Source organism: Poecilia reticulata, linkage group LG5, assembly GCF_000633615.1.
Source record: "Poecilia reticulata strain Guanapo linkage group LG5, Guppy_female_1.0+MT, whole genome shotgun sequence".
Classification (NCBI taxonomy): Eukaryota; Metazoa; Chordata; class Actinopteri; order Cyprinodontiformes; family Poeciliidae; genus Poecilia; species Poecilia reticulata.
In genome coordinates this window covers 29,394,226-29,420,074 of record NC_024335.1, presented here as the reverse complement: position 1 = coordinate 29,420,074, position 25,849 = coordinate 29,394,226, and the positions used below count along the sequence as shown (strand labels likewise).

Genomic DNA, 25,849 nt, shown 5'->3' with positions numbered 1-25,849 from the left:
AGAGGGAAATTAAATTAAACTGTATATCGATCATTTTCACTCCCAGTGCCTCATCCTCTGCCTGAATCCCAGCTCTGAGGGAGGCGCCTCCATCTTCCACATCCTTAATTTGGTCAGTAAGATTTGATAAAGATGCAAGTTCTGCTTCTAAGTCATTAAATCTATCGATCGTTGTGTTCTATCAATCAGTCTCCTCTGGAGCTGCAAGTGGCCGACTTTTTGTTATCGGCCTTCGCTTTGTCATTCTAGACATTAAAAAAATTTGGCAGAGAAAACTGGGATGCATGTGAAATAACAATATAAAGCAGAATTGCTCTTAAGTATTGAGGAAGCTGAGAAAACACATCTAATCCACATTGTTCTCACTGCAGCAGCTTCAGATATCTGATTGATCTTTTGGGCAGAACTGTGAAGACACTGTAGAAGGCCAACTTTCTAACTGTCTTTATGTGTCTTTGAAGATCCAGGTCTGAGATCATCACTGCGTCCGGATTTGGGTCCTGGTCAGTTTTTAAAGTTGTAGAAGCAGAAGCAACCGTCCAAAATGAATAACTTCAGTTTTGTTTCTGGTCAGCTGAAGAAAGTTATGGCAACTCAGCATTGGGATACATAGTCACCTAGTGACATTCTAACGTAGACCGTCACTGCTACGCTTCATCTGTGTAACTATGGTAACAAATCTCTTGACTTGATATAACCTGAGCTAATGGGAGTAGTACTGAATCAGAGAACAATGAATGTCATGACTTTCCACACTTTTTCCCTCCACTTCACTGTTATGCGCTTTGCATTTGCCTATCACAGAAAATCGAAATAAAATCCAGAAGCTTGTTGTTGTTGAAATGTGACAAAAACGTGAAAGTGTTAAAGAGGACATGAATAATTTTGCGAGGCACAATCCATAAAAGGGAATCTGGTACACGCTGATATTTAAAACGACTCAGTCTGTTTCTGCTTGTATCCGGTTTCATCCTTCAGGCTGTACACACCGTCGGCTGACAGCGGCGCATAGCCAACATTTCTTTGCACAGGACAGTAAACACTCATTAAACCCGCCTTTGCTTCTGTACACAAACATCTGCTGCTTGTTGCCGTGGTGATGCTCTGAACACGCCGTAGATGCTGCGCGACAGGCATCCTTCAGAGTGATACGTCTTTCGCATGCCCTGCCTCACCGCCGCTCGGTTTGCCGTTTAGCCGGCGAGGCTCCAGTCCAGATGTTCCTCTGAAGAACAGCTGGATTTCTTTGACTGATGATATCAGCGTGTCTGCTGCCTCTGTCGTCATTCGGGCTTTTTGTTCTTTGAATTCAAAGCCTGGGTTTGTTCAGTGAATCTATGCAGCCACTCTCAGAAGCGTCTGCTAAGAGCAGTAGGCCTATTAATTTTTTCCATCTGGACACCTTGTTGTTGTGACAGGCTGTCAGGATACTTTCTCTCTCTCTCTCTCTCTGGCTTAAATGCTGATGGTACTGATTTGGTGTCAGAAGTGGTGCCAGCTCAACACCAAGCCTTTGGGCTGCGGGCGGCTTTAATGAGCTCCCCTGAGTGGCTGATGGAGATGCATACCTCCCCACCCACCATCCACCATCTACGTTTTTGACTATGCCCAACTTTAACTGGAGGGAGAAGAAAAGGGGGAGAAAAAAATTACAGGAGGAATTGATTTAGATGAAAGTGACCAAGAATAAAAAGGCATATTTTGCTCCCTCGGCTGAGAACAAGCCCTGTTCTTATTACCCGTATCACAGGCAGAGCATGTGGAGCATATGGAATATGTGGAAGTCTCCTTCCACAGTCGGTGTGCTGTTTTCAGAGGATGGACGAGTGCATAATGCCCGCCGCTCTTCCTGTACTGTTTAATCAGGCAGCTGGAGTTCATTGGGCCTGTTCACTGGAACAAGGACGCCTTCTAGTGGCCAGTTAGTAACACAGCAGGAACAGCTACGTTTATTATAGCGTCCATATCATTTTTGGTGTGGGATTACCAGAGTTGGGTAGTAACTAGTTACATTTACTCAGTTACATTTACTTGAAAACTTTGCTTTTATTAGTATTTTTAGTTCTCTGTACTTTTTACTTTTACTTGAGTCATTTTATTAAGTAGTTCTGCTCTTGAGGAAAATTTCTGGATTTTCTATCCACTGAATGAAGAATAAACATTTTAACCAAACGTTCACCACACAGACACACAGCTGCAGTTTTTGTTAAAGTTTCATAAGATTTTTTATTGAAAGAAACTAATTTGGAATACTTTTGCCTGATTTTATTTTTTGTTACTTATATAAATTATTTCATGTTTGTCATTAAAATACCAAAAATGTCCACTTAATTTAATATTTTAAAAAATATAAAGTTAATAATGTGAACAGTTAGTACTTGACGAGACTTTTTTACAAAATACTTTTTTTAATCGAGTAATTTTTCGGACGGCTACTTTTTACTTTAACTTGAGTAAAAAAATATTGAAATAGTGCTAATTTTACTAAAATGTTTGGGTCCTCTGCCCACCTCTGGATGCCATATGGTGACTTGTAGTGCCATTTAGGACAGTCAGCAGCTCCCCCCCTTGCTGAGGAGCTGGCAGCAGAGCTGGAGCAGAGCACACACTGAGGGGAAATGCAGCAACTCTTTCAGTGTGAAATACCCAAAGTTTGCCCTCAACAACACAGTGTAAATCAGAGAGCCACTAAAGTATGTCAAGATAAATTGCATTCATTTGTTGTTCCACATTTAAAAAATTGCATTATTCAGATCAAACTGAGCTCAACTAATGAACGCATTCATGCACAACACTGGTACTCAAGATGTTACCACTGACGCTTTCTGATGCTACTGATAACACACTTAATCACACCTATCTTGTTGGTCTCTGATTACAAAACTGCATCCACATTGCGCCATTCTGTTGAGTGTATGATTTGGTCTTCCATACATGAAAATCCCTAGCTTGCATTTCACCTGTTAAATGTTTACTGGTACGTAGACGTGACTATCTTGTGGAGTGAAAAATCTTTAAAAGATGATTTTTCAAAATAAGGCTGCTGAGAATCAAGTTTCAGGAACAAATGCTTTTAATAACATCTGCAGATGTGAGAGACACTTGACAATGTCAGAGTAGGCTCTGATAAAAGTAAAGTTACATCCCAGATTTATAGTCCTTACACACACGCAGGTGGGAAAAGGGACATTTCTGTTGCTAGAGAGTCACGTCAATCGATTCCAAAAACAGACAATCAGGTTATTTCCAAAACACATTGAACGAGGGGTGATGTCCAAACATAAGGTCAAGAGACGGTCAAAAAGGGTGAAGGTGTGTGTCAAGTCAGAGACGCATCTCTAAGTTGCCGTTTGTTCATTTTCCAAGGGCAAGTTTCAAATTTCCCCTTCAGTCGGTCAAGGGTCTTTTTAGCCGACATTCTAGGTGTTAAAAAAACTAACCTTTAAATTCCATATATGTATGTCTAAAATTGCCCCTTAGAGCACTTGAAGCGAGGGGCCTCTTTCCTGTCACAGCTCTGAGCTCCTGCAGGTTCAAACATTTCCTGTAAAAAACAGTTTCTAAAGCACACACCTTTTTAAGTTGCTTCTTTGTTTAACAAATATGTATCAGACTTTAATAAAAGTATTTAAACCTTGATTTTGTTGTTTCTTCAATATGATGCTAAAAGTAATTCTATTTGGATACAAGTATAGAATATATGAGCTTCATTTAAGCTTAAGAAACTATATTGGAAGCTTACAATAATTTAATGCAAAAGTTAATCTTGTTTCTTTAAGAATCTCAAGGTAGCTTCCTGTGATAAAACCAAGTAAAAATTGAATATGTAAAAGAAAAATTCACACCTTCATAAAAGTTTTGGCACCCTGATTAAGTTTGACGTTTCTGAGGTCAGGAACATCAGAGAGTAAATGATCAGACGTGATTTTAATTTGACAATCTACCTGATAAAAGTCCCTTCTGGTGCAAACAGATAGCGTCAGTCTTAAGGACAGCTAGGACACTGTGCTGACGGCACATGAAGTTTATGTTTTTAAAAGCCTCAGCAGACAGAAACAGAAGGGCCTGTGGTTCTTTGCTTCAGCTCTCCGGTGAGGTCTGTTTGTGTAGTGAGCAGCGTTGTCATCTTCCCCCTCTGTTGTGTGGGGCAGCAGCTGATCCTGTGCAGTGATGTCACAAGCTGCCCCGCTTTCAGAGGCTTACGGAGGTTACAAGCTGCTTTATCTTCATTAGCATCATCGCGTTGACGTGGCTGGTGTTGTCTTACTCTGCGTCCACTAGTCCAATGCCTCTGTTTTCACTTCTCCGGATTTAGCACCAGCAGCGGCGCCAGAACAATTGGTGACGTCGTGAAGCCTGGGATAAAACGTTTTTCTGATAAAATGACATGGCAGTCATGAGGACCAATGATGTTCCCTTTTTACGCCTGGAGATCAGTGAACTGCTTACAGGATGCAGCATTGTTTCCTGTACTTTCATGAGCTGATAAAACTATGCTACTTTTATTATGATGTCATGGTTGTTTTTTTTTTTTAGATCAGGGACAATCACAATTTTTGGAGCTGATTTTAGCTTTGGTGAGAACGTACCAATTTTGGCCATTTCCGATATCTCTTTATTAACTCCAAAGTAACTACAATTCTAATTTTATGTCCTTCAAACAGTTTTGTAGTGTTGAGGTTTTGAAGTAGAGATGATGTCACACGAAAGAGAAATATAATGGTTTCCCTAAGATAAAATGCAGAGTTCACATTTTACCTATTTGTGTCATCTTATATATTAGCCTTTAGCATGCTAGGACAACTTGTGTTACTGAATGAACCACCAATGGGTGTAGACCAATCATAGGAGACAGACATGTTTAAGGAGCCTCTTTCATCTCTAAGCTTCCTCTGACTCGAGTTTGAAAAAAAAAACCCTCACTGATTCTAAAAATAGTTAAATTAGCATTTTTCTCTAGCAGTAAAATCTTACACAACAAAGTGTGTTGTCAGTACGACCTGGTAGTTCTTAGAATGGAAAAAAGAAAGTAATTTGTGAGTTTATGACCAGTCGTTCACAAGTCAGGGCTAAGCTAATCAGCTGGGTGTGGACCAACAGCTGATTTCTCTGTTCATCTCCGTTGTCGAAAGAGACGGTGGAACAGGCGGTAAGAGTTAGCTGTTTGTCTGACGTTTAGTCCTGCCGTGTCTAGGAGCTTGAATGCTAACACTGCATCTGGCAGTTCCGTTTTGGACTTACCCAACTTCTCGTCTTTCAAATTCAGTAATATAATCCATCGCCCTGTCTGACACTTACAGTAAGGTGTAAGTGTTGAAATGTAGATTCTTCCTTCTTCTAAACACACTGATTCTTGGTCAGAAGAACAGTTTTGGCGTTGAGATGTTCCACTGCGATTTCCAGCAGTTTCCTGATATCGACAATGCAGCCGCTCATCTCCGCTTCTGTTTTCTCAAGTCTGCAATGAATGAGTCTCCAGATTTAAATCTCATTTTCCCAACTTTTGTAAGACGTCTTCTCACCGAACGTCGAAAGAACTTAGTAATTCCCAGCAGCGGCCATTCTCTGCTACTTGGCGCCCACACTTTCATGGTCGCCATTCACATAACCAGCAACATGGACATTTCCAACCGCATAGCACAACTATTGTGGTCTCCCTGCCTCCCATTACCTCTCATCCAACACATGCGCAGTAAGTTACTGTGTGTACAGCTCAACAGCTGGCACCAGTTCACAAAGTCCTGAGTCCACTGTCAGTCCTCTGAGTCGTCCTCATTTGTGATTAACAACGTTTAGGAAACAATGTTAAAGCTAGAATGTCTGAAATTAGTGTTGCATTCGTTAACATCTTTGGCCAAAGTAACTAAGGGTCACAGTGGAGGGTCGAATGAGCTACATTTGCCTTCAGAGCCTCATGTTGCAGACTTTGGCCTAAAGGTTTAAAAAAAGATTTATGAAATAACCAACATGGAAACATTTTAACACTATTATCTTAGATTTCCTACAGCTTTACACAGACCTCAAAGCTCTGGAGCCTTGAAAAATCTTTCTTCCTTTCCTGATCTCCCCTAATCTCAATATTGATTGCCGTCGTGATGCAGATCTATGATGTTCTTAGCTCTATGATGAGCAGATTTCTACAACATGAAGCTGTCAGGTCGTCACGTTTTTGTGACGATCCGACAATGATCATCACATTGTGGCGTTTTGTGTTGTAGTCACGCGAGGCAGAAAGTCTGTACTTCCCAGAAAGCTTAAATCTCAGAGTCAGTAGATTCTCAGAGTGAGGATGAGCCAACACAGCCATGCAGTCGGGTTACATCACTGACTTTCAGCTCTGTTGTTCTCAAGTGAAATGAGACTGAGCTTATAAAACAATCATTTTAAAAGTGTGTGTATGTTAATCTCTAATATTATACCCCTGCAAAAAAGCAGTTTTCAAAAATATGACATGCTCATCTCAAAAAATGTATTCTAGTAAGAGGATACATGAGGATGTTGATTTGATCTACAAAACTGTCACTTTGTCCAAAAATGTTAGTTTTTTTATCTTCAGAGTAAATGAAAAACTAGCAACACAAAGACCAGCTGTCTTTCTAGAAACAGTATTCCTCCCCGCCCCCCAACAACAGGAATGCTTCTGCAGAAGCATCTGAGACAATCAAGCTCAACAGAGAAAATGGACGTATTTTCCAGCAGGCAGAAAAGAAAAACTCACTAAAGCTCAGCTGTGTGTGTTTTTTTTTCTTTTTTTATAAGCCAACACACAACTTAAGTTAAACAGGGACGCCACCTGTCAGAGGGAGCCATTAGAGGAAATCCCATTTTCAGTAATCCTATAGGCTCAGTGGCAGGAGCCCAACAAGTGGGATCCACTCTCTCTCTCTCTCTCTCTCTCTCTCTCTCTCTCTTGCTCTCTATACAGTGCATCTGCAATGTTAAGACAGACAAACTTGCTGCTGTTACAGTTGCCGTGGTGACAGACCTGTTAGTGCCAGTGCTACAGGGGGCGCGACCCCTGGCAGACTTCCTCCCTGTTGGATAGAGGCGCTCACTCAGGATATTAATGCTACTCCATGCCAGCCAGGGTACACAGTAAGTCTTCATCTCTGGGGTTTCACTCTTCTGTCTCTTGAGTTTGATCATCACTTGCTTGCCGACTCGCTTTGCTTTCTAAGCTTTCAGAAAAGAAAAAAAACGGCCTTTCTGCTGTTTGCAGAAATATAATTTGGGTTGGAGGACAGATTGACAGAGGTCTAAGGAGCTGCTCCTAAGACGATTAGCAGGACCAGATAAGATTGATTTTTTTTTTAGAAAGAATTCCCGTTGTTTTGTTTTTGTTTATTTTCACAAGTCACAAACCATGTTTTCAGAGAATCCACTGTCAGTGGAAAATATTCCAGCCTAGGTCTAAGTTTTAAGCTCGTCTTTTCCTCGAATGCTGCTGGTGGAAAAAAAGCATTGTAAATACTCTCTCTCTGTGTTTTCACCATAAAATAAGAGTTTCATGAATCTCAGACTCTCTTAAAGAGTCTCTGAGTGAAGGCACTCAGTTCAGGTTTGATCTGTCCAAATGTTTTAGACTGCGAATGCAGTCCAAAGTCATCAAAAAATGGCGACAGAGCCCTTTAGCGTGTTGTTGACACAAAGTCATAAAGAAGATGCTAACTTTAGCATCACTAGCAGCTGTTAAATGTTTTGAATCTTGTGTGTCCAAAACACAAGATCTGGGAAGCTTTAGCACTGTTTCAGTTTTGCCATTTATGAAAAATGGTACTAACTGGTTCGTTGGAGTCCCAAAGCCTCAGAGATTACTTTGAAATCCTTTTTCATATTACTGGATGTCATTGACTTTGTTTCTCATCGTTTCTTTAAGTTCTTTAGACTATAAACAAACTGTCATTGTTTCTCTTATATACCCTGACAATGTGTTTGTTGGCACAATGACTCAGCATCCTGCACTGTCTCTAGATATTTATAGAGTGACATTTGTTGAAATGCTTTGTCCTATTATTAGATGCTAACTTTAGGTCATTCACATAAAGCACAGCAGGAATTTTAGCTAAAAGCCAATGAGCTCTATTCTATTTGTCTTAGGCTGAACCTGTTCTAATTATAAGTCAGAAAACTTTTGCCCTTCCAGCAGAGTGGGCAGTGTGTCTGCATTTTATGTTTTCAAACACTGCATTCATTTGTAATTTAAGTGAAACTATCTCTTTGTGTTTAATGCTTGGCAGCCATGTTATATTTTGAAGTTCTGGGCCGGTGAGCCCATTTCATTCCCATTTCATCTGATTTGATTTAAAGATAAATACCACAGATTGTGCAATGGTTCATCTACTCAATGCGAAAACTAGTTGTTGTTTTTTTATTCTAATTTCTTCAGAAGAAACTTTGTTAAATTATATTAATATTTTCTTGTGTGATTGGTCACACACATAATTTATACTCTACTGCTCCCAAGAAACTCAAAATCAATACATCTATGCGATTTGCACTTTTTCTCATTTTAAATAATATCCCAGTTTATATTTGTGTGGTGTTTTTTTTTAATTACTGTAAATAATCTGTTGCACATATTGTATTTTTTTCAAATAACCCTACTCAGGTGTACATTTCTTTGAATCGGAATAACCTATTTTTAAGAACTGCGTAACATTATTTATCCTGTGTTGTAATTTCTATTTTCATATTTTTTCTGCTTACTGCCCCGGTGGTAGAGTTAAACTTGAGTAAAGTATTTCTTATTTAATATGTTGATCTTCTGCCTACAAACTCCTATTTGTAAAGCTGTACAGTCTGGGCTGCAGAGCCAACAAAGCTGGTTTATTGTTTTTTCAGGCAGCTTTCAAAATGGCGTCCCAGTTCCATCAGTTCTTTTTGACACGTTCAACAGTTCGCAAAAAAGAAAACAGGGGCTGACGTCCACATAAATAATAACAATTATTTATCAATAATGAAATGTCAATTCAGCAAATGCACGATTAGCAAGTGTTTTTATTCCTTTAGTTAGCTGAACTTTCTCACTTCCTGCTAAAGAGCTGGGCTTGAGGTGGGCCGACACAAGATGGCTGCCACAGGAGATGCTCACATGATAACAAACATGTCAGCAGTACATTGACACACATTCACATTTACACACGATGGAGCTAAAACAGAAAGGTTAGAGAGGAACTTAGTGCTTCTCAACAAAAGGTCGGAAAATTGATGTGGTGTGAAGTGTAATGTTGTCCTCTCTTACGTTCTGGAGCAAGAACAAGTCAATGGTTCAATATTTTTAATGTCAAGCAAACTGTGATTTTCGGTCTTTGGTTTTTAAAATTTGGACTGTCGAGCGACTACATTTTGAAGATTTGGACGAGTAGCGTCTATTAAGATAAGGTTGAAGTATTCCTGTCTTAATGAAGCTGGTACATGTAAAGTTTGTCTTTTTTTTTGTTTGTTTCTAATCCTCATGCACCGACCATTTCTACGCCACAGTGGCATGCAAAAGTGTTTTCCTCTTCCCTGATTCCCTGCTCTTTTGCATGTTTGCCACACATAAATGTTTGAAATATTTAAAGACAACACAAGTAAACACAAAATGCAGTTTTTTTAAATGATGTTCATTAATAATGGAGAAAAAAAACAATCCAAATTTACATGGCCCTGTGTGAAAAAGGTGTGAAAAAGTGAAACCACCCTCAATATTTTAATATTTTTATTGTTTTTCCAGACAAGGTCATAAAGGTTCTGTGTACCAAACTGACGAGCTTTTAGCAGACCTGCTTGGTTTCCTCGGTGGAATCTACTGTGTGATCAGACGTCAAGGCGTCTGGCTTCTGTTCATCCATCCCGACCAGAACCAGCCTTACTGACAGAGAGGTGTGCAAAGAATTTCCTGCAATCCAATTTCACACGAGCCATCATCACGGCTCGTCTCCGTAATTACAGCAGATTCAACCGCCAGTCAGGGAGAAGAGGACTGAATCATAAATCCTGCATGCAGGCCCGTCTCGGTGCTGTGTCACTCTTTGGGTGCAGAGACAGAATTGTGACCTTGCAGCGCTGCCAGCAAGCAACAAGGACTCTCCAGTCTGCATCTGGCTGGACACACACACGTCCTATGGGAGGGAGGGAAAGAGAGAGAGAGAGAGAGCGTTAGGGGTGGGTGTTAAGCTGAGAGAGAGAGACCTGGTGTGGACAGTTGAGTTGCTCATTGGGGTAGAGGAGCTGCCTCCCTCTCTGTAGCTGCTGCCTCCCGTCCCGCCTGTCCCTCCTGGAATCTGCTCCCCTCGCCCTCTTCCTCTGAAGGTAGGGCTGCTCCTTCCACCCTTCACGCTTCTGCTTCCATGCCGTTTCAGCCGTGTCATTCCTGCACATCTCCGGAGAACTTTGCACTCGAACACGTAGGAAGTGGAGAGCGAGGAGTGCGGCTTGTTTACTGCTGCCTGGTGTCTGGCAGCTGCCCCCCTCCATCCCCCCACCCCTCCTGTCCTGCAGGCGGTGTCATGGCAGCTGCCATTTGTGCCCTCAGCTTAGGATGAAGGGACCATATCAAGACTGTTGTTGTTGTTGTCTCCACCCCATGCACAGGCCAGCGTGAGGCTGGCCGCATGCTGCCATCGGTTCACGTCGTTGGATTTGCTGCATCCTGACTCCACTTTTGCTGATGTCAGTACAGCTATGTCATGACTCCGTATTGATCCACGATTGGTCGAACATGTTGGCCTAGAAATGTTGTCATTCTCCTATTCGTTTATAAATTGCTGTTTGTGATGCACAGAAACTCATAATTACTTCAAAAATGGTCTATCTTTTGTTATATTTTTCACCCATGAAGGTCGCCTTTTTTCTTTTTTTTTTTTTTGATGATGTTTGGTCCACTGTGTGCCAGAATCTACCGAGTAAGCACAGGAAGGCTAACATTTAACATTATGTTTGGTTTTTTTTGTTTGGTTTTTTACCGTATTGTATTTGGTGTAAATTTAAACAATGTCACACTGCATTGCTCTTGGCTGTAATTTAAAAAAGATAGAAAAAAAAAGTAAAAAAAAAAAAGTGAGCTAACTTTGTAAGCTTGAACTGTAAATATGCAGCTGTGGTGTTTTCAGCAAATCACAAGCCCCTCCTTCTGTCTCTCAACAACCCATTACACGCAAGCAATTATCAGATTCTTTTTTGCAGAAAAAAGCAGGTAATGTTGTCTCCCAGTACTAAACAATAACTAAGGAAACCTTGCTGCACTGATGCACTCTTCCACTATAAGCTGTAGGGGACAATGGCACCCCATTCACACCCATCAGGTCAGGAGACTCTGCTCACAGCCATGCTTACTAAATTCTGGCCTCTTCATGCCAATATTGTGTTCCTTTAATTTTTTACGCCGCTAACTGTGGCTACCAAAAATAATATTTTTCAACTCTTTTCAAATAGGGTTAGGGTAATTTTAAAGAAACAGACTTCAAAGGTTGGAAACATTTGTTTTCTAGATTTCTGCCAGATACGAGCTAAAGTTTACATCGTTATTGTTTATTTTGTAACGATAGACATGATGATTCCATTATAAAGTTTGCATAAATGTTTATTTACATACAGCTGTGGATAAAATGAAGAGCCCACTGCACTGAACCCCATTGAAAACCTTATTCCACCAACTACTGATTTCTGAACTCTTCCTGAGTTAAAACATTCACATTGTTGTTTCTGAATGAATATGAACTTGTTTTCTTTGCATTATTTGAGGTCTGGAAGCGCTGCATCTTTTTCATTATTTTGACCTTTTCTCATTTTATGCAAATAAATACCAAATTTTGCTTGGGATTTCGGAGACATGTTGTCAGTAGTTCATAGAATGGAAGAACAATGTTCATTTTACTCAAACATATATCTATAAAAAGTCAAATCAGAGAAACTGATCATTTTAAGTGTTCTGTTATTTTTTTCCAGAGCTTACATTAAATAAAAAGCCAATTTACTGCACCCCTCCCCCCTCCCAGTTAAGTTCCTCAGGATCCAGGTTTGCTATCCTGACCCTCTTATGCATCTAAGGGTTAATAAATGAAACCTCTGGAGGTTGTGTGCCTACAAAAGGATTGTTTAACCGACTTCCCCTTACATGTGACTGCCCTGTAATGGACTGTTTTTTAGATCAGGCTTCTGTCTGTGTGCCATGCAGATTATATGCCTTGTGTGCCCAGCTTTGGCTCTCTGTGATCCTGGGAATAGTGTCAGCAAGTGCTGCCAAGGCCCCCTAACATGTGGCAATGAAAAGCCCAGAGGGATTGTCTTATTGGTACTCTATAGTAACTGACAAGAAGACTGGAGATGCAGTTTAACACGAGTCAAAATGTATGATAGTTTATTAGTATGTTAGTACTCATAAATTAATCTTTAATCTTTCTTACATTTTTTTCATTCCGGTATTAAACTTTATTGGATTTTATTGGGATTTTAACGATGTGGTTAGACCTGGGCAGTGTAGCTCAAAAGGACCAACTAGAGGGGAAATTATGTACAAGTTTCTTTTCTTTCTTTCTTTCTTTCTTTCTTTCTTTCTTTCTTTCTTTCTTTCTTTCTTTCTTTCTTTCTTTCTTTCTTTCTTTTTTTTAAAGAAAAATCAACATAAGATATTTGTGTATATTTATCCATCCCCCTTTCTCAAAAAGCCCCCCAAAAAATCTACTGCATTTAGCAGCTTCCAGAAGTCATTAAGTCATGCTCATGCTTAGTCATGTTTGAGATTGCAGACTTTCAGAAAGATGCCAACATTTCTCCGTCCAGTATGAGGCTGAAAACTCAATAACAAAAAACAGATCAGCAAGAATATTATCTTACATCTCTGTCCTTATGTTTTATTGTTTTTAAACATTCTACTGAAGCTTAAAATACATAGATTTGTGTCTCTTTCCTGCAGCAACAACCTCTACTCAGAAGAGGGTGTACAGAGGGATGACTTGGCATAATGTATTCAGTAGTCAAAAAAAGGTTGCATTGCTTCCTTTTTCGATTAACCGGTCATCAGTCCATAGCCGATTAATACATAGATTGGCTGACTTCAGACAGTGGCTGAAGTCAATAATGAACTCTATTTATAAATGGACAATGTACAGCTCAAACATAAATGTCACAATTTAAAGCGCTACATCAAATCTTAGCAAAAGCTAATTTGCATCTGCAGTCCCTTGACGGTAATCAGCACATCTCACCCTGTTCTTTGTCCAACTGTTGTTTATGTGCATGGTGAGTTTTATTAGTCCCAGTTTAGTCCGTTAGCATGAAAATAAGATGCCATGTTATTTAATTTATTTTCTTGTTTTATTTTTTATGTATCGCGGAAGGAAAACATTCTCTTTAAAACATCACATTCACATTCCTTCCCACCCAAACTCCCGCCGTGTTCTTCTGTGCGGACAGGTGAACTGGGGGAAAGCAGACACTGCAGGAGGCTCTGCTCTGACCCGACGCTTAAGTTCATATCAGCAGTTCCAGTCAAGCCGTTCAGATGGTCTCACTGTGCTCATCGCCTCCGGAGACGTGGCTATTTTTGTAGATCGCTCTAGTTAAAAACAGTCTGGCACGCCAGTTGTCGTCTTTGGAGAAAAGGAAACGGCGTGTGTGCAGAGATATCAGAGCTTCTGTAAAGCTTGTGATCTTCTTAAAGAATAACTTTCAAGGATTGTAAGATAGAATGTTTTCCTGTTTTGAACCCTAGCTCATCTTATTTTCCTTAGAAAAAAAATAATACCCATATCTGTCTATATGACAGGGCGACAACGTTTTCTGACCGAGTCATTTTTCGTTGGTATGGAAGGTTGTACAAACATCACAGTTCATCCCAGGGATACACACGACTAATCCCTTCAACCATGCTGAGTCTTGGCACACTGAAACATGGAGGAGGTGGGGTAAAACCTTTTTATTTATAGAGTTTAATTACATACAGAAAATCCTTTGTCACCACTTCCGTCACCATTAACATAACTATCAAAAAGGTGAAGTGAAAGCTTTTACCTTCAGCATTCTCTGCCTCATGCCCTAGGAATGCTTATGCTGTTCTAAGGTTGTGTGACTTGCATGCATGAACATTTGTCTGGATGCCTGTTCAAACTGGTCTTCTATTAAAGACTTATGAGAAACCACGTGTACATGAGACACATGCATCCTATGCAGAGAACGGCTCAGACATGATGGAAAAGCCTAGCAGAGGTCAAATCTGAAAGAAAAGTGTTTACAGAGAGAAAAATGCCTGCCAGGGACCAAGAAAAGGTTATTAGAGGCTGAACTTCTAAGCTTGCTGGATGTTCCTACATCGTGCATGATTTTTTTTTTCCTTTCGCTGCTCGGCTCTCACCCTCAGTGGCTCCGCCTTGCTTGTAGCATCACTGTGTTTTGATTGGAAGCATGGCGACACTGTGGCCAATCATGTGAGATATGGGACCATACCACGATCTACAGCAGAGGTGGGAACAGTCAGGTGGAGAATCTGTTTGTCCCCTCAGTCAGTGGACAGCGGTGAGGAGGAGACTGTGTCAGAAAAAGCCAAATGTCTCTCACCCAAAACTGAAGCATGAGCCTGAGATTTAAAAAATAAAATCTGAATTAATTCTAGAGGTGAGTTTTGATTAGTTGGTGATATACTTTGTCTTACCATGTAAGCGGTAATGACTGTGGAATATGAGGTAGTTCTAGTTGTACATTATTCCAAGAACATCCCTTTACTGTGGTGGGAATCCAGTTTTTTGCCTTACTAATAAAGAATGGCTGAGAGAAAATGAGCCGCTGTGTTGATTGACATATTCACTAAATATGGGACTTTCACTGCTTCTGCTCCTCCTGTTTGTGCTTTAGATGGAATTTCCTGGTTTAGATATTCATTTAATGAGGCTGGATGAACGTCTGAGTCGGTCGGCTGCTCTGACCTTCGCTCTCTCTTTTCTCTGTGCAGTCTGATAGAATTTGATCAGTGATGCAGTGACTCAACTCCTTTACAGTAAAAGTCGGCTCATTATTTTTGAATTGCAAAAGTAGCTTTTATGTTTTTAGCTCCAAATTGGCTTACTGTCAACTACAGTTCCCTTTAGAGTGAATGAGGCCGACTATACGCTCACTAGCTAATGAATACCTCGTTTACCATGGTCAGGCTTTTATTGCTAGTCTTTTCTTGCATATTGTGTTTTAGCAATTTGAGCTTTTCTTTCATAAAAACCTCACTTTACTAACACATTTGTCTTACTGTAATTGGTGACATGATTTAACTTTGACTCTTATTTTGACATGAAAACAATTATTAGGTGCCTACTGTGGTCAGATGTAAGTTAAGAAGAAGAACCTCATTAAATAAACGTGATAGATTTAGAATGTTTTCTGAAGAACATTCAGAGCACAAAAACAAAGCTGCTTTCGTGCTCATATTACACACAGACTCTGTTTTCTATTTATATGTTTCCTAAAGGCAGTTGATGACACTAACTTTTATTTTTAGGGTATTGAAGTAAAAAGAAACTGAATATGAATGCAGCGTTTCCTAATCCCATCGTTGTTCCTTCATCTCCTGATTTTTCATGTTCTTTGAAGATGATGAATTAAAATGTTCATTCTGCTTCATCTGCTCTCCCACTACTGTGCCATCATAAAGACAAACTTCTAACTTGTTCAAATGAAATTCAAATCCAAAGATACTTTACTGATGCCAAAGAGAAATTAAATGTTGTTGTAACTCCTATTAACTTAAATTCTTCAAAGAGTTATTGTAGATGGCGGTGACTGTTGGCAGGAAAAGATCTCCTGTAGTTCTTGAAATCCCATCTCTTTTCATTGGCTTTTGAGCGAGTGTGAGAGAGGTCCTTCTAATTGTCAAGTTGTGTATTACAAATTTTAAATAAATATGATTGATTTTGATGTTTTTATGTTATGATTGTTCAGCACTTTGGTCAGTTTTTGCCATTTTAGAAGCGCTTAAAACTGTGTCATTCTCGATCGGAGGCGGCTCGTTCATATCATCTGACATGTTTCCATTCTCCATCACATATGGGTCGATCCCAACAGCAGCCATTTTGTTCATGTATCTTTCTCTCGCACATTGATCAAGAGCAGTGGTCCCCAAACTACGGCCCGCGGATCTCCACATTTGGTCCGGCCCCCTGAACAATACCAGAGAGCATTCAGATTTTTTTTTCATATACCGTATTTTCCAGACTATAAGCCACTTATGTGTGGATTTTTCTTCAACCACCAGGGGGCTCTTTAGCAGGAAGTGAATCATTGGAAGTCAAAATTGGAAATAAAAGAAGAAAGCGCCCATTAAAACGGAATTAGATTTTAATAGGGAATTGAAATTTGAGAATGTTGTTGATCAGTTCAATAGCATTGAGGGGGAAAATAAGATTTTTCCTTTTTTTTTTTTTCAAATAATACCGGGATCATTATGAGAATTAGGATCCAGTAGATGGCAGTAGTGCAACAATAATGGATGCAAGCTGCTGTTGAAATCTAAGAAGAAGGCGCCCGTTTTCATTTAGCACATGCTAGTAGCAACACGAAGGATCAGCACTTTTACTGTTACAGTTACCGTTCGGAAACTACCGTAATCAGTTCAGTTAAATTTAATCTTGGCAACTTTTTCTTTTTCAACCATAAAAAATGTGATATTCAATTAACCTGTTATTACTCAAATTTTGGCTGTCCGCCCCTCTCTGTTGCTGCTGCATCGCTGTGAAAAACCTGGAGCGGAAGAGATATCTGCGGCTTATATGTGTATGTTTACTGTTTTTTTTTTTTTTTTTTTAAACTTTGGGGTTGTGGTTTATAATCCGGTGCTGCTCATAGTTCGGAAAATTCAAACTATAATCCTTCCTGGATTTTTTTCTGTGAAGAACCAAGAGAGGGTTATTTGGTTATTATTTATTTAATTAATAGTGTTATTATTATTTATTTCCTGACTTTTGTTCTGTGAAGAACCCAGGGAATGTTATTTGATTGTGCTTTCTGGAAAACAATACATTTTTACATTTAGGCACTCCTACAATCGTCACACTTTTTCTGTTACTGTCTCCGGCCCCCCACCAGAGAAGGAAAAAGTTATGTGGTCCTCACAGGAAAAAGTTTGGGGACCCCTGATCTATGCCTTTGCCTACTAAGATGGCGCAGATCACTTCCGGTTTAAACTTTTGAGAACTATTTATTGACTCTGTAAGGGACAACTTGTTGTGAATAAAGCTAAACAGACTGAGTTGGATGGGTCTCCTGATTTTTTTTTTCCCCACAAACATTTAACCTACCTGAAGATACTATAACCTCACTTAATCACAGCAGCGTAAGGAATGAAGGAAGGTGAAATATGATATTTCACAAGTATTTAGCTTTTTACATTCTGCTCTAGATTGCTGCTGCTTACCTAATTATCTGCCGTGAGAGTCCAGGATGTGTGTGGATGTTAGGATTCAGGATGTGACGACATACACTCGAGTCACTTTGGTTTTGATTGACGATAACACTGCAATAATTTGAGTGTTTGTTGACATTTCTTTGGTTTTATTCTAATGAAGACTAGAACTTCAGCTGCCTGGTCATTTAGGACTGCCTCCAAGGAGAGCGTAAGATGATCATGAATTCATACACTTGCATGAATTTATAGTGCCAAAGTTCTCTTCTCCATCAGTCATGTGTTCCTCATTGGCACAGTGAGCAGTCTCGGCCAGGGACCTGTCTGATCCGAATGTGTTTGTGGCTCGCAGTGTGGAAGGTGAGCCCCCTGGCAGTGACGTGAGCGTATCTGTGGATCCCTGCATCATCTATGGTTGCAAGCCGGTGACCCACGGCGGCAGACCTGGCCTGGACTACCTAGACAGCCAGCTCTACGGACACATCTTTCTGCCGAGCCACGTGCGACCCCGCCGACCCAAGCTCCAGCACTCCCAGTCCATCCTCCGCAAGCATGCAGAGGAAGAGGCCATCAAGCGCTCTCGCTCAATGTCGGAGAGCTACGAGCTCTCGTCAGACCTCCAGGACAAACAGGTGGGAGGGAGGGAACAATCTGTTCATAACCTACCGTGGCTGATGATGTACTGAAATAGGTACCCGTCTTGTCCACTTGTCATGTTTGCTTAAAAGTTTGTTCTTGTGTGAAAATAAAGACCCTGAGCTCCACTTTAAATGTCCATCACCCAATCTTTTCATTTTATCCTTAAATCTCTCTGTTTGCTCACAAGTCATCAATGTGGGCCCTGTTGACCTGGTCAGCAATGCCTTAAATGAGGAAAGATAGAAAGAGCTGAGCAAGACTCTGCAGGCCTCCTGTGACTGCAGTCATTTCATTTTCTGCTGCCCCTCATACTTGATTTTCTTCTTGTGTCTCCAGTTATTGATTTAAATGTTCAGTTCTTCTAGTTAGGACTATTACATCACTGACTCTTCATTGTGCCATTTGATTTTGTGTTTAACATGTAAATAGGTCAAACTTTACTAGACATTTTAAAATCACCGCCATTGTTAGACTGACTGAGTGAAACTATTGACTTCCCCCGAACTTTTCCCCATTTTGTCCCGTTGTAATCACAGTCATCATTGTATTTTATTGGCATTATATGTGATATACAAGCATATAATTTTTGTATATTTTGAGCTGGAACCAAAAATATATAATTTTGAGCTGGAAGCAAAACGATTCATCGGTTCCTCTTCCAGTAATCCTCCTAAATAAAGTCCAGAGCAACAACCAGCCACCAGAAGGTGCATGTTTTTGAGATGAAGGTTACTTTTACAGCTTAATGCTTTCAGCCAGTTTATGAGAAGTTTGTATATACTCTGTCAACACATTGGGCCAACTCAAGAACTACTTCCTTTCTTACCCTTGGTAAACATGGACACATCTGTTTACGTCTCCAACACAAAAATCCCAATGCCATAACTTTTAAAAACACTGGACTCTGATTTGACTCAGCTTTGAACTTTTATGCCTTTACTTGGGACTTTACTTGAGGTTTTGGTGGAAATGTTTGAAGACCTACTTGTGACTTTCAATACAGTTACTCAGTCCCACATTTGCTGCTTACTCACAGTTGACTAAAATTGCCAGTAGAGTGAGACTACAGCTTACTGACCATCCTTCTTTTTCTGTTTGCAGGTGGAGATGCTAGAACGCAAATATGGCGGGCGTTTCATAACCCGGCATGCCGCACGTACCATCCAAACAGCCTTCCGCCAGTACCAAATGAATAAGAACTTTGAGCGTCTCCGAAGTTCTATGTCTGAAAACCGTATGTCCAGACGGATTGTTCTGTCCAACATGAGAATGCAGCTTTCCTTTGAAGGACCTGAAAAAGTCCACAGCTCTTACTTCGAGGGAAAGCATGTCTCTCTATCTGACGAAGGCGCCAAAATGGGTGCGCTGGTGCAGTCGGAACACGGCAGGGAGAGAGGTGTACAAATGAAGATACCAAGCACACAGAGTGACCTCACATATGCCGTCACAGAACTGGAAGATGCCTTCTCCAGGCAGGTCAAATCTCTGGCCGAGTCCATCGATGACGCTCTGAACTGTCGCAGTCTACACGGGGAAGACAGTACTTTAGAGCAAGGAAGAGGCCACCCTGATACGGACAGAGAGCTCAGCCACCAGTTAGAATCCTCCCACAGCGCTTCAGATCACCGCAAGCTAGATGAGATGACTGCATCTTATAGTGATGTGACCCTTTACATTGATGAAGAAGAACTATCGCCCCCCTTGCCTCTCTCTCAGTCTGTAGATCGGCCCTCCAGCACAGAGTCAGACCTGCGCCAGCGTTCCCTGAACTCCTCCCAAGACTATTGGTCGCTTGCTCACAAAGATGAAAAGGGGGACACGGATACCAGCTGTCGCAGCACGCCTTCCTTAGAATGCCAGGAGCAGCGTCTGCGAGTGGACCACCTACCCCTACTGACTATAGAGCCCCCCAGCGACAGCTCGGTGGAACTGAGCGACCGGTCTGACCGCAGCTCATTAAAGAGACAGAGCGCTTATGACAGGAGCCCCAGCAACCAACAGAGCAGCCCCAAACACATCGGCCATGGCCTGCCACCTCGGGGACCTTCCCGGGAAGAGGACCCTTCCCGTCACTGTGCCCGGCAGCTGGAAGCCCACCTGGCTATCAATGGTACACCCAACCGCCAGAGCAAATCAGAGTCTGATTTCTCCGATGGGGACAACGACAGCATCAACAGCACATCAAACTCCAACGACACCATCAACTGCAGCTCCGAGTCCTCATCCAGAGACAGCCTGAGGGAGCAGACACTCAGCAAACAGACGTACCACAAGGAGACTCGGAATAGCTGGGACTCACCAGCGTTCAGCAACGACATCATTCGCAAGAGACACTACCGCATTGGCCTAAATCTCTTCAACAAGTATGTGCACCCCACTAAAACCTTTAAGCATAACAGAACTCAAAAATATGAGACATTAGAGCAACTCGGTGCACACAACTATAGTAAAATAATAAAAGATGTCCTGTTTTTTTAAGGTATTCTAAATAAGAAAACAGACAAACAAAAACAACTATCCTGATTCCTCATAAAATAACTGTGAATGTGACTCACTTTAATCACAACCCTTGCCTCTTCATGGTGTCCTTCACAAGTCAAATTGACCTCCATTTTGTTCAGTACCTACATTTGTGTGTGCTGGAAAATAAGAAGGTTCTGCACAAATAATACACCAAGATACCTTCGGTTAAGCCTGCCAGGCCCAAACGTATTGTAAACAAAACTTTTCCAACTCAGAAATTTCCAAGATTTTTCTAGAATTTTTTTTTTACAGCAAATTGTTAAATTTTAGAGTTCAGAAATTTCCTTGTGTTTTCTAGACAATTTCAAAAAATCAGAGCTTTTGGCAGAAATATACTCCTTTCTTTCTATCTACAATGGCCCCAGTATGCTGTCTTTGTCTTTTTCCTCAAAACACCTGCCACTAACCCTCTCCAACATCTTCATGTGGATTTTTGTTTACCTCTTCAAATTTCTGATCCTCGCTATGTCTCACATCTGTTTTCTGTTTTTGTTTGATTATAAATCGCTCCATTTTGCGGTCTGAATATACGGAACCAGCTTAGCTTGTAGAATCCCCGTTGCTGTGTCGCCCTCTGCTGTCTGGGTGTGGCAGTGCGATGTTGTAATCAGTGACTGTGTTGCCAGTTTTCACAGTATGCCCCATTTGGAACCAACTTTAATTGGAGCAAATTGAGAAGTAGAATGCAAGTGTTTGGAATATAGAGCGCATTATATTGCTTCGGTATAATGTTTTTATAAATGTATTGGATGTATTAGCATATTGCTATAACCTGTCACCAATTGAGCCATGCCTGCGTTTGATTAGCACTTCTTATAGTTAGATAATATTGAACATCTTTTCACATTAATGTAACTCGGCAGCATACAGATAAAAGCTGCTTTGATTTGATTGATAAAATAATATTTAGCAACATAACTGTTTCCTCAAAGCATTTGTTTAGGTGTCTCCAGAGTCTAGATGGCCGCATAAAAAGTCACGACCGACTGGATTTGTTCCGGTTTGTTACATTTGTGGTAAAAAGACCATTGAATATGCAGTGAGGCTGAATAAGCCGCATTTATATCCGTGCTCGGTTTGTGCTGAGTTCTCATTCTGCTCCACTTCACGTCCAGGGGTTCACTCGGGCCAGGGTGATTTTGCTTAATCACAGATGATTGCGGATTTGGTGTCTTTCCGAGTCAGTTTTTAAGTTCCTTGTAATCATGTGGGAGCAGCACCACAATCAGAAAATCACTCCTCATCCCATTCCGTAGCTCTCCAAATCCTGTTCCTCTGTTGACGCACTTTTCTTTGAGAGCACTGGGATAATCACAGATTTGGATTGTATTCTCACTCCCTTTTTTTAGTGTGTGTGTGTGTGTGTCTCTCTCTCTCTCTCTCTCTCTTGATATTTTTTCTCTTTCCGGTGTCTCTAGGAAGCCAGAAAAGGGGATCCAGTATCTGATTGAAAGAAGCTACGTCCCGGACACTCCGGTGGGTGTTGCCCACTTCCTCCTGCAGAGGAAAGGCTTGAGTCGGCAGATGATTGGCGAATTCCTTGGCAACCGACAGAAACAATTCAACCGAGATGTTCTTGAGTGAGTGATTCATTTTCCCCCCCTTCTGTTGCTCTGGATGCTTTTGATTGAACTCAAAAGAACTGTGTGTTTTCCTCCATGAGCATGAACTCAGATCATCATTCTAATGCCAGATGTGGTTGGGACTTAAGTGAAATAACCAGGAATAGAATGTACTCAAGAAAATGGTATGATGCTCTGATAAATGCACAGCTTCTTTTCAGGAAGAAGCAGAAGATCTTCAGTTGGAGATCTTTTGCGTTAAAGTGCTACTTGGACAGGATGCTTCAGAATGCTTCCTATGAATCCTGCTTGACACACAGCACTTCTATCACAGCCGAATCAATGGAGGACAGAAAACAGTTTGACACATATAGAAGTCATTCAGAGAATACTGTCCCACCTTTACTTGTGAGGTCTGAGTTAGAGAGTCGGAGTCATCAATTCAGAGTGGAATAGAATAGAATTCATTTGCCATTTGCACAGACACATTGTGGTAAATTGGAAGTATTTTGTGTTTTGTCTGTGCAAGATTGGTAAAAGTTTAAAAATGAGCACAGACTTCGGCGCTCGCTTTGCACTTTAAAGTGATCAACTGCAGGTAACTAACTGCACATATTGAGTTTTAGTTTTAAGTTGTTCCTTGTTGCACAACGAATGTGATAGAAAAATGTGATATTTAGTTTGTGATCACTAATCATTACCATCATGTGTAAAAGCATCTGAATCTGGTCACCAGTCAATTATTTGGTTCATTTAAAAACAAACAAAAAAAAACCTTTAAGATAATTCCATTATTGATTCTTTCATTCATCTGTGTGCCTTTTTTTCCAGTTGTGTGGTGGATGAAATGGACTTCTCAGGCCTGGAGCTGGATGAAGGGCTCCGGAAATTCCAGGCGCACATCAGAGTTCAGGGAGAGGCACAGAAGGTCGAGCGGCTGATCGAGGCGTACAGGTGAGAAACATCTGTGAGACACGGATTCATTTCTATGATCAGCTCAGCAAGACTACGGTAAGGGATTCCACGATGTTTAAAAGCTCACAGCGATATTCCAGTAGAGTTATTATGAAATATGGACATACTAGCAAACCAGATTTCAGCCCCATTTCTGTAGTGCAGAAAACACTCTTGAATGTTAGTTTTGTATTTTAACTCAAATTCTCCAAGGGTAAGGCTAACGTACCTCAGATTTCAGATTTCTTTTTCAATTGTGGCAAGTCATTGTTAAAGAAAAATATTCTTAAGAGCTGCTTTTGGGTGTCATTTGCTATACAGCTCAAAAAATTAGAATCTTGTATAAAAGTTGTATATTTCTTGCCAGTCATCTAAGAAAGTGAAACAATGATTTTATAGAGATTCATCGAAATAATTAAATTTTTGGTCAAATTTTAGTGGCTTACAGACAAAAAAACTAATAATAATAATTAAGTGTCTCAGAAATTTTGAATATCCCATTAGAGAAACCCCCAAAGACATGTTTTAATCACATATGTCACAAATATTAGAAGAATCACAATAAGTCTAGCAATTCTGACCTTGGTAATTTTTGAACGTTCTTGTTACAGTTTAGCACATAAAATGAACTAATCAAACTTTGTGACATTTTGTCTTTGGTCTTTTGGAAGCAATAGGACTATCAGCTTTTACTATGGTAATTAGTTTAAAGTTTAAAGTCATGATGGTTTGCATCATGACACCATGGATACACATGAATAATAAAATAATTCTTCTGAGCCACATTTCAAAAGCAATGTGTTATTTTCAGTAAGTTTATTTGTTACTTTTGTCAGTTTCGAGTTATTTGACCGTTGTGGGTTTTTCTGTCATTAACAGAAATGGGCTCCAGTTCAAATGGGATTCTTGGCAAAGCAGCTGAAAAACTGTTACATGTGAATAAAAGCAGAATTACATAATACAAAGTGTTTTTAGAATCCCAACATCATCAGATTTAGTCTGACAGCAGAACAACTAACTCAACATTGTTGGGACATCAAGTTTGACTGTGTCTCGCTCTTTCAAACAGTCTATTTTTCTTTCATTCATGCTTACATACGTTGGGATGCATGTGACATATCTGTGGTTTCTTGATAACAGAACAACAAATGATGCCATCTAAATACCTTTTGGCTTTCTGTGTGTGTGTTTGTGTCTCTGATATCTAGCCAGCGCTATTGCATTTGCAACCCCGGTGTGGTGAGACAGTTCAGGAACCCAGACACCATCTTCATCCTCGCTTTCGCCATCATCCTCCTCAACACCGACATGTACAGCCCCAATGTGAAGCCTGAGAGGAAGATGAAACTGGAAGACTTTGTTAAAAACCTTCGAGGTGCTTTGTCTTCCTTCCACTCACAGCTTCCAGCTCACTGTCACAACTCTGCTTCAACATTCAACTCACTATAAACTTAACTCCTAACTTGTCAGGTGCCTTTTGTCACATTAAAACCCAAAACTAAAAGTCCCCACTTCACTCTTACGCACTAATTTGTATCGTCTTATCTCATAAAATCCCATTAAACTGAGGGTATTATTCAAAATCAGCTAAACCTAAATCTAACTGGTCAGTTTACTTTTGTTTATTTTACGGCTTTGGGCTCTTTCTGCAAGCTAAATGTGACTGTGCAGTGAAGCTAGCTAAAAATGAATAAACCAGCTAAAAACAAATAAGCTAGCTAAAAACAAATAAGCTAGCTAAGAATAAATAAGCTAGCTAAAAATGCGAAAAGCAAGATTAATCTAAAATCAGCAGTTCATTTGCAGTCATAAATCCATTAAAATGAAACTAACTCTTCCTCTCTCAATACCTCTTCCTCATTTTCTGAAAGGTGTTGACGACGGGGAGGACATACCCCGAGAGATGCTGGTGGGGATATACGAGCGGATTCGAAAGCGAGAGCTCAGGACTAATGAAGATCACGTGTCCCAGGTTCAGAAAGTGGAAAAACTGATTGTTGGGAAAAAACCGGTAAGGTTGTTTTCATTCTTTATGTGAAGCCATTGTCTTTATAATGTTAGACATCAGTTTTGAAGAGCCCTTCATGCCGGCATACTGAAATATGCATTTAAACTTGACTGTAAAGTGTAAATAGGAACAGTGACAAATGTCCTGGCCCACTTTGGTTGATTTAATTAATTAATTTATTTATTTTAGAATTTGTCAGGGCCAGAACTGCAAAAAGGCCATAACAATGTCTTTATTATGAAAAAAAAAAACTAAAAAAAACCCTGAAAAATATTCCAGGATGTTTGCTAAGATTTGTAAATCTGATCTGATGTCAACTTGTATTGTTTTCCTATTGCAAAAGTTTCCACGCGTTCAATAACCTCAAAATGTGTTTTCATTGTAATTGCAGATTGGGTCTTTACACCAAGGTCTTGGCTGTGTAAGTATTATTTCTATGTGTTGATATGTAGCATTCTCATGTTAGCATTCATGCCCCTTGAACTTTGACTCATCCTGCCCCTGTTACACAAAAAACTTTCAGTGTATTTTACTAGAATGTTATATAAAAGTCCAAAAAAAACAGTTGTGCAACACTGTGAGTGGGAATGAATGAAATGAAAAATATGAAAAACATTTCAATATGCAAAATGTCTGGCTCAATGATTTTTACAACCACTTTTTTTTGTAAATGTCTCCACCATCTTTGAAGTTTTGCAGGCTGAATTTTTTTGCCCATTGTTCTTAGTAAATGTATTTAAAGCTTTTGGCTTCAGATTTGATGGAGATCATCTGTGGAATTGGTCTTCAAGTCTTTTGACT

General features: G+C 40.2%; 1 protein-coding gene across 7 annotated transcripts in view; it reads left to right on the top strand.

Moving 5' to 3' along the window:
- The window catches only part of iqsec1b (IQ motif and Sec7 domain ArfGEF 1b), a 74,760-nt gene that overhangs the window by 40,076 nt on the left and 8,835 nt on the right, over positions 1 to 25,849 (top strand). For 6 of the 7 annotated variants that reach the window (XM_008410363.2, XM_017304890.1, XM_017304891.1 and 3 more), the window contains exons 4-10: positions 17,715 to 17,994; positions 19,103 to 20,364; positions 21,943 to 22,104; positions 22,918 to 23,040; positions 24,249 to 24,415; positions 24,912 to 25,051; positions 25,440 to 25,469. In XM_008410363.2, coding sequence (XP_008408585.2) covers positions 17,715 to 17,994; positions 19,103 to 20,364; positions 21,943 to 22,104; positions 22,918 to 23,040; positions 24,249 to 24,415; positions 24,912 to 25,051; positions 25,440 to 25,469 — 2,164 coding nt within the window. Of the gene's footprint in view, positions 1 to 6,938; positions 7,096 to 17,714; positions 17,995 to 19,102; positions 20,365 to 21,942; positions 22,105 to 22,917; positions 23,041 to 24,248; positions 24,416 to 24,911; positions 25,052 to 25,439; positions 25,470 to 25,849 lie in introns of those variants that run through there. The other variant, XM_008410364.2, reaches the window with a different exon arrangement.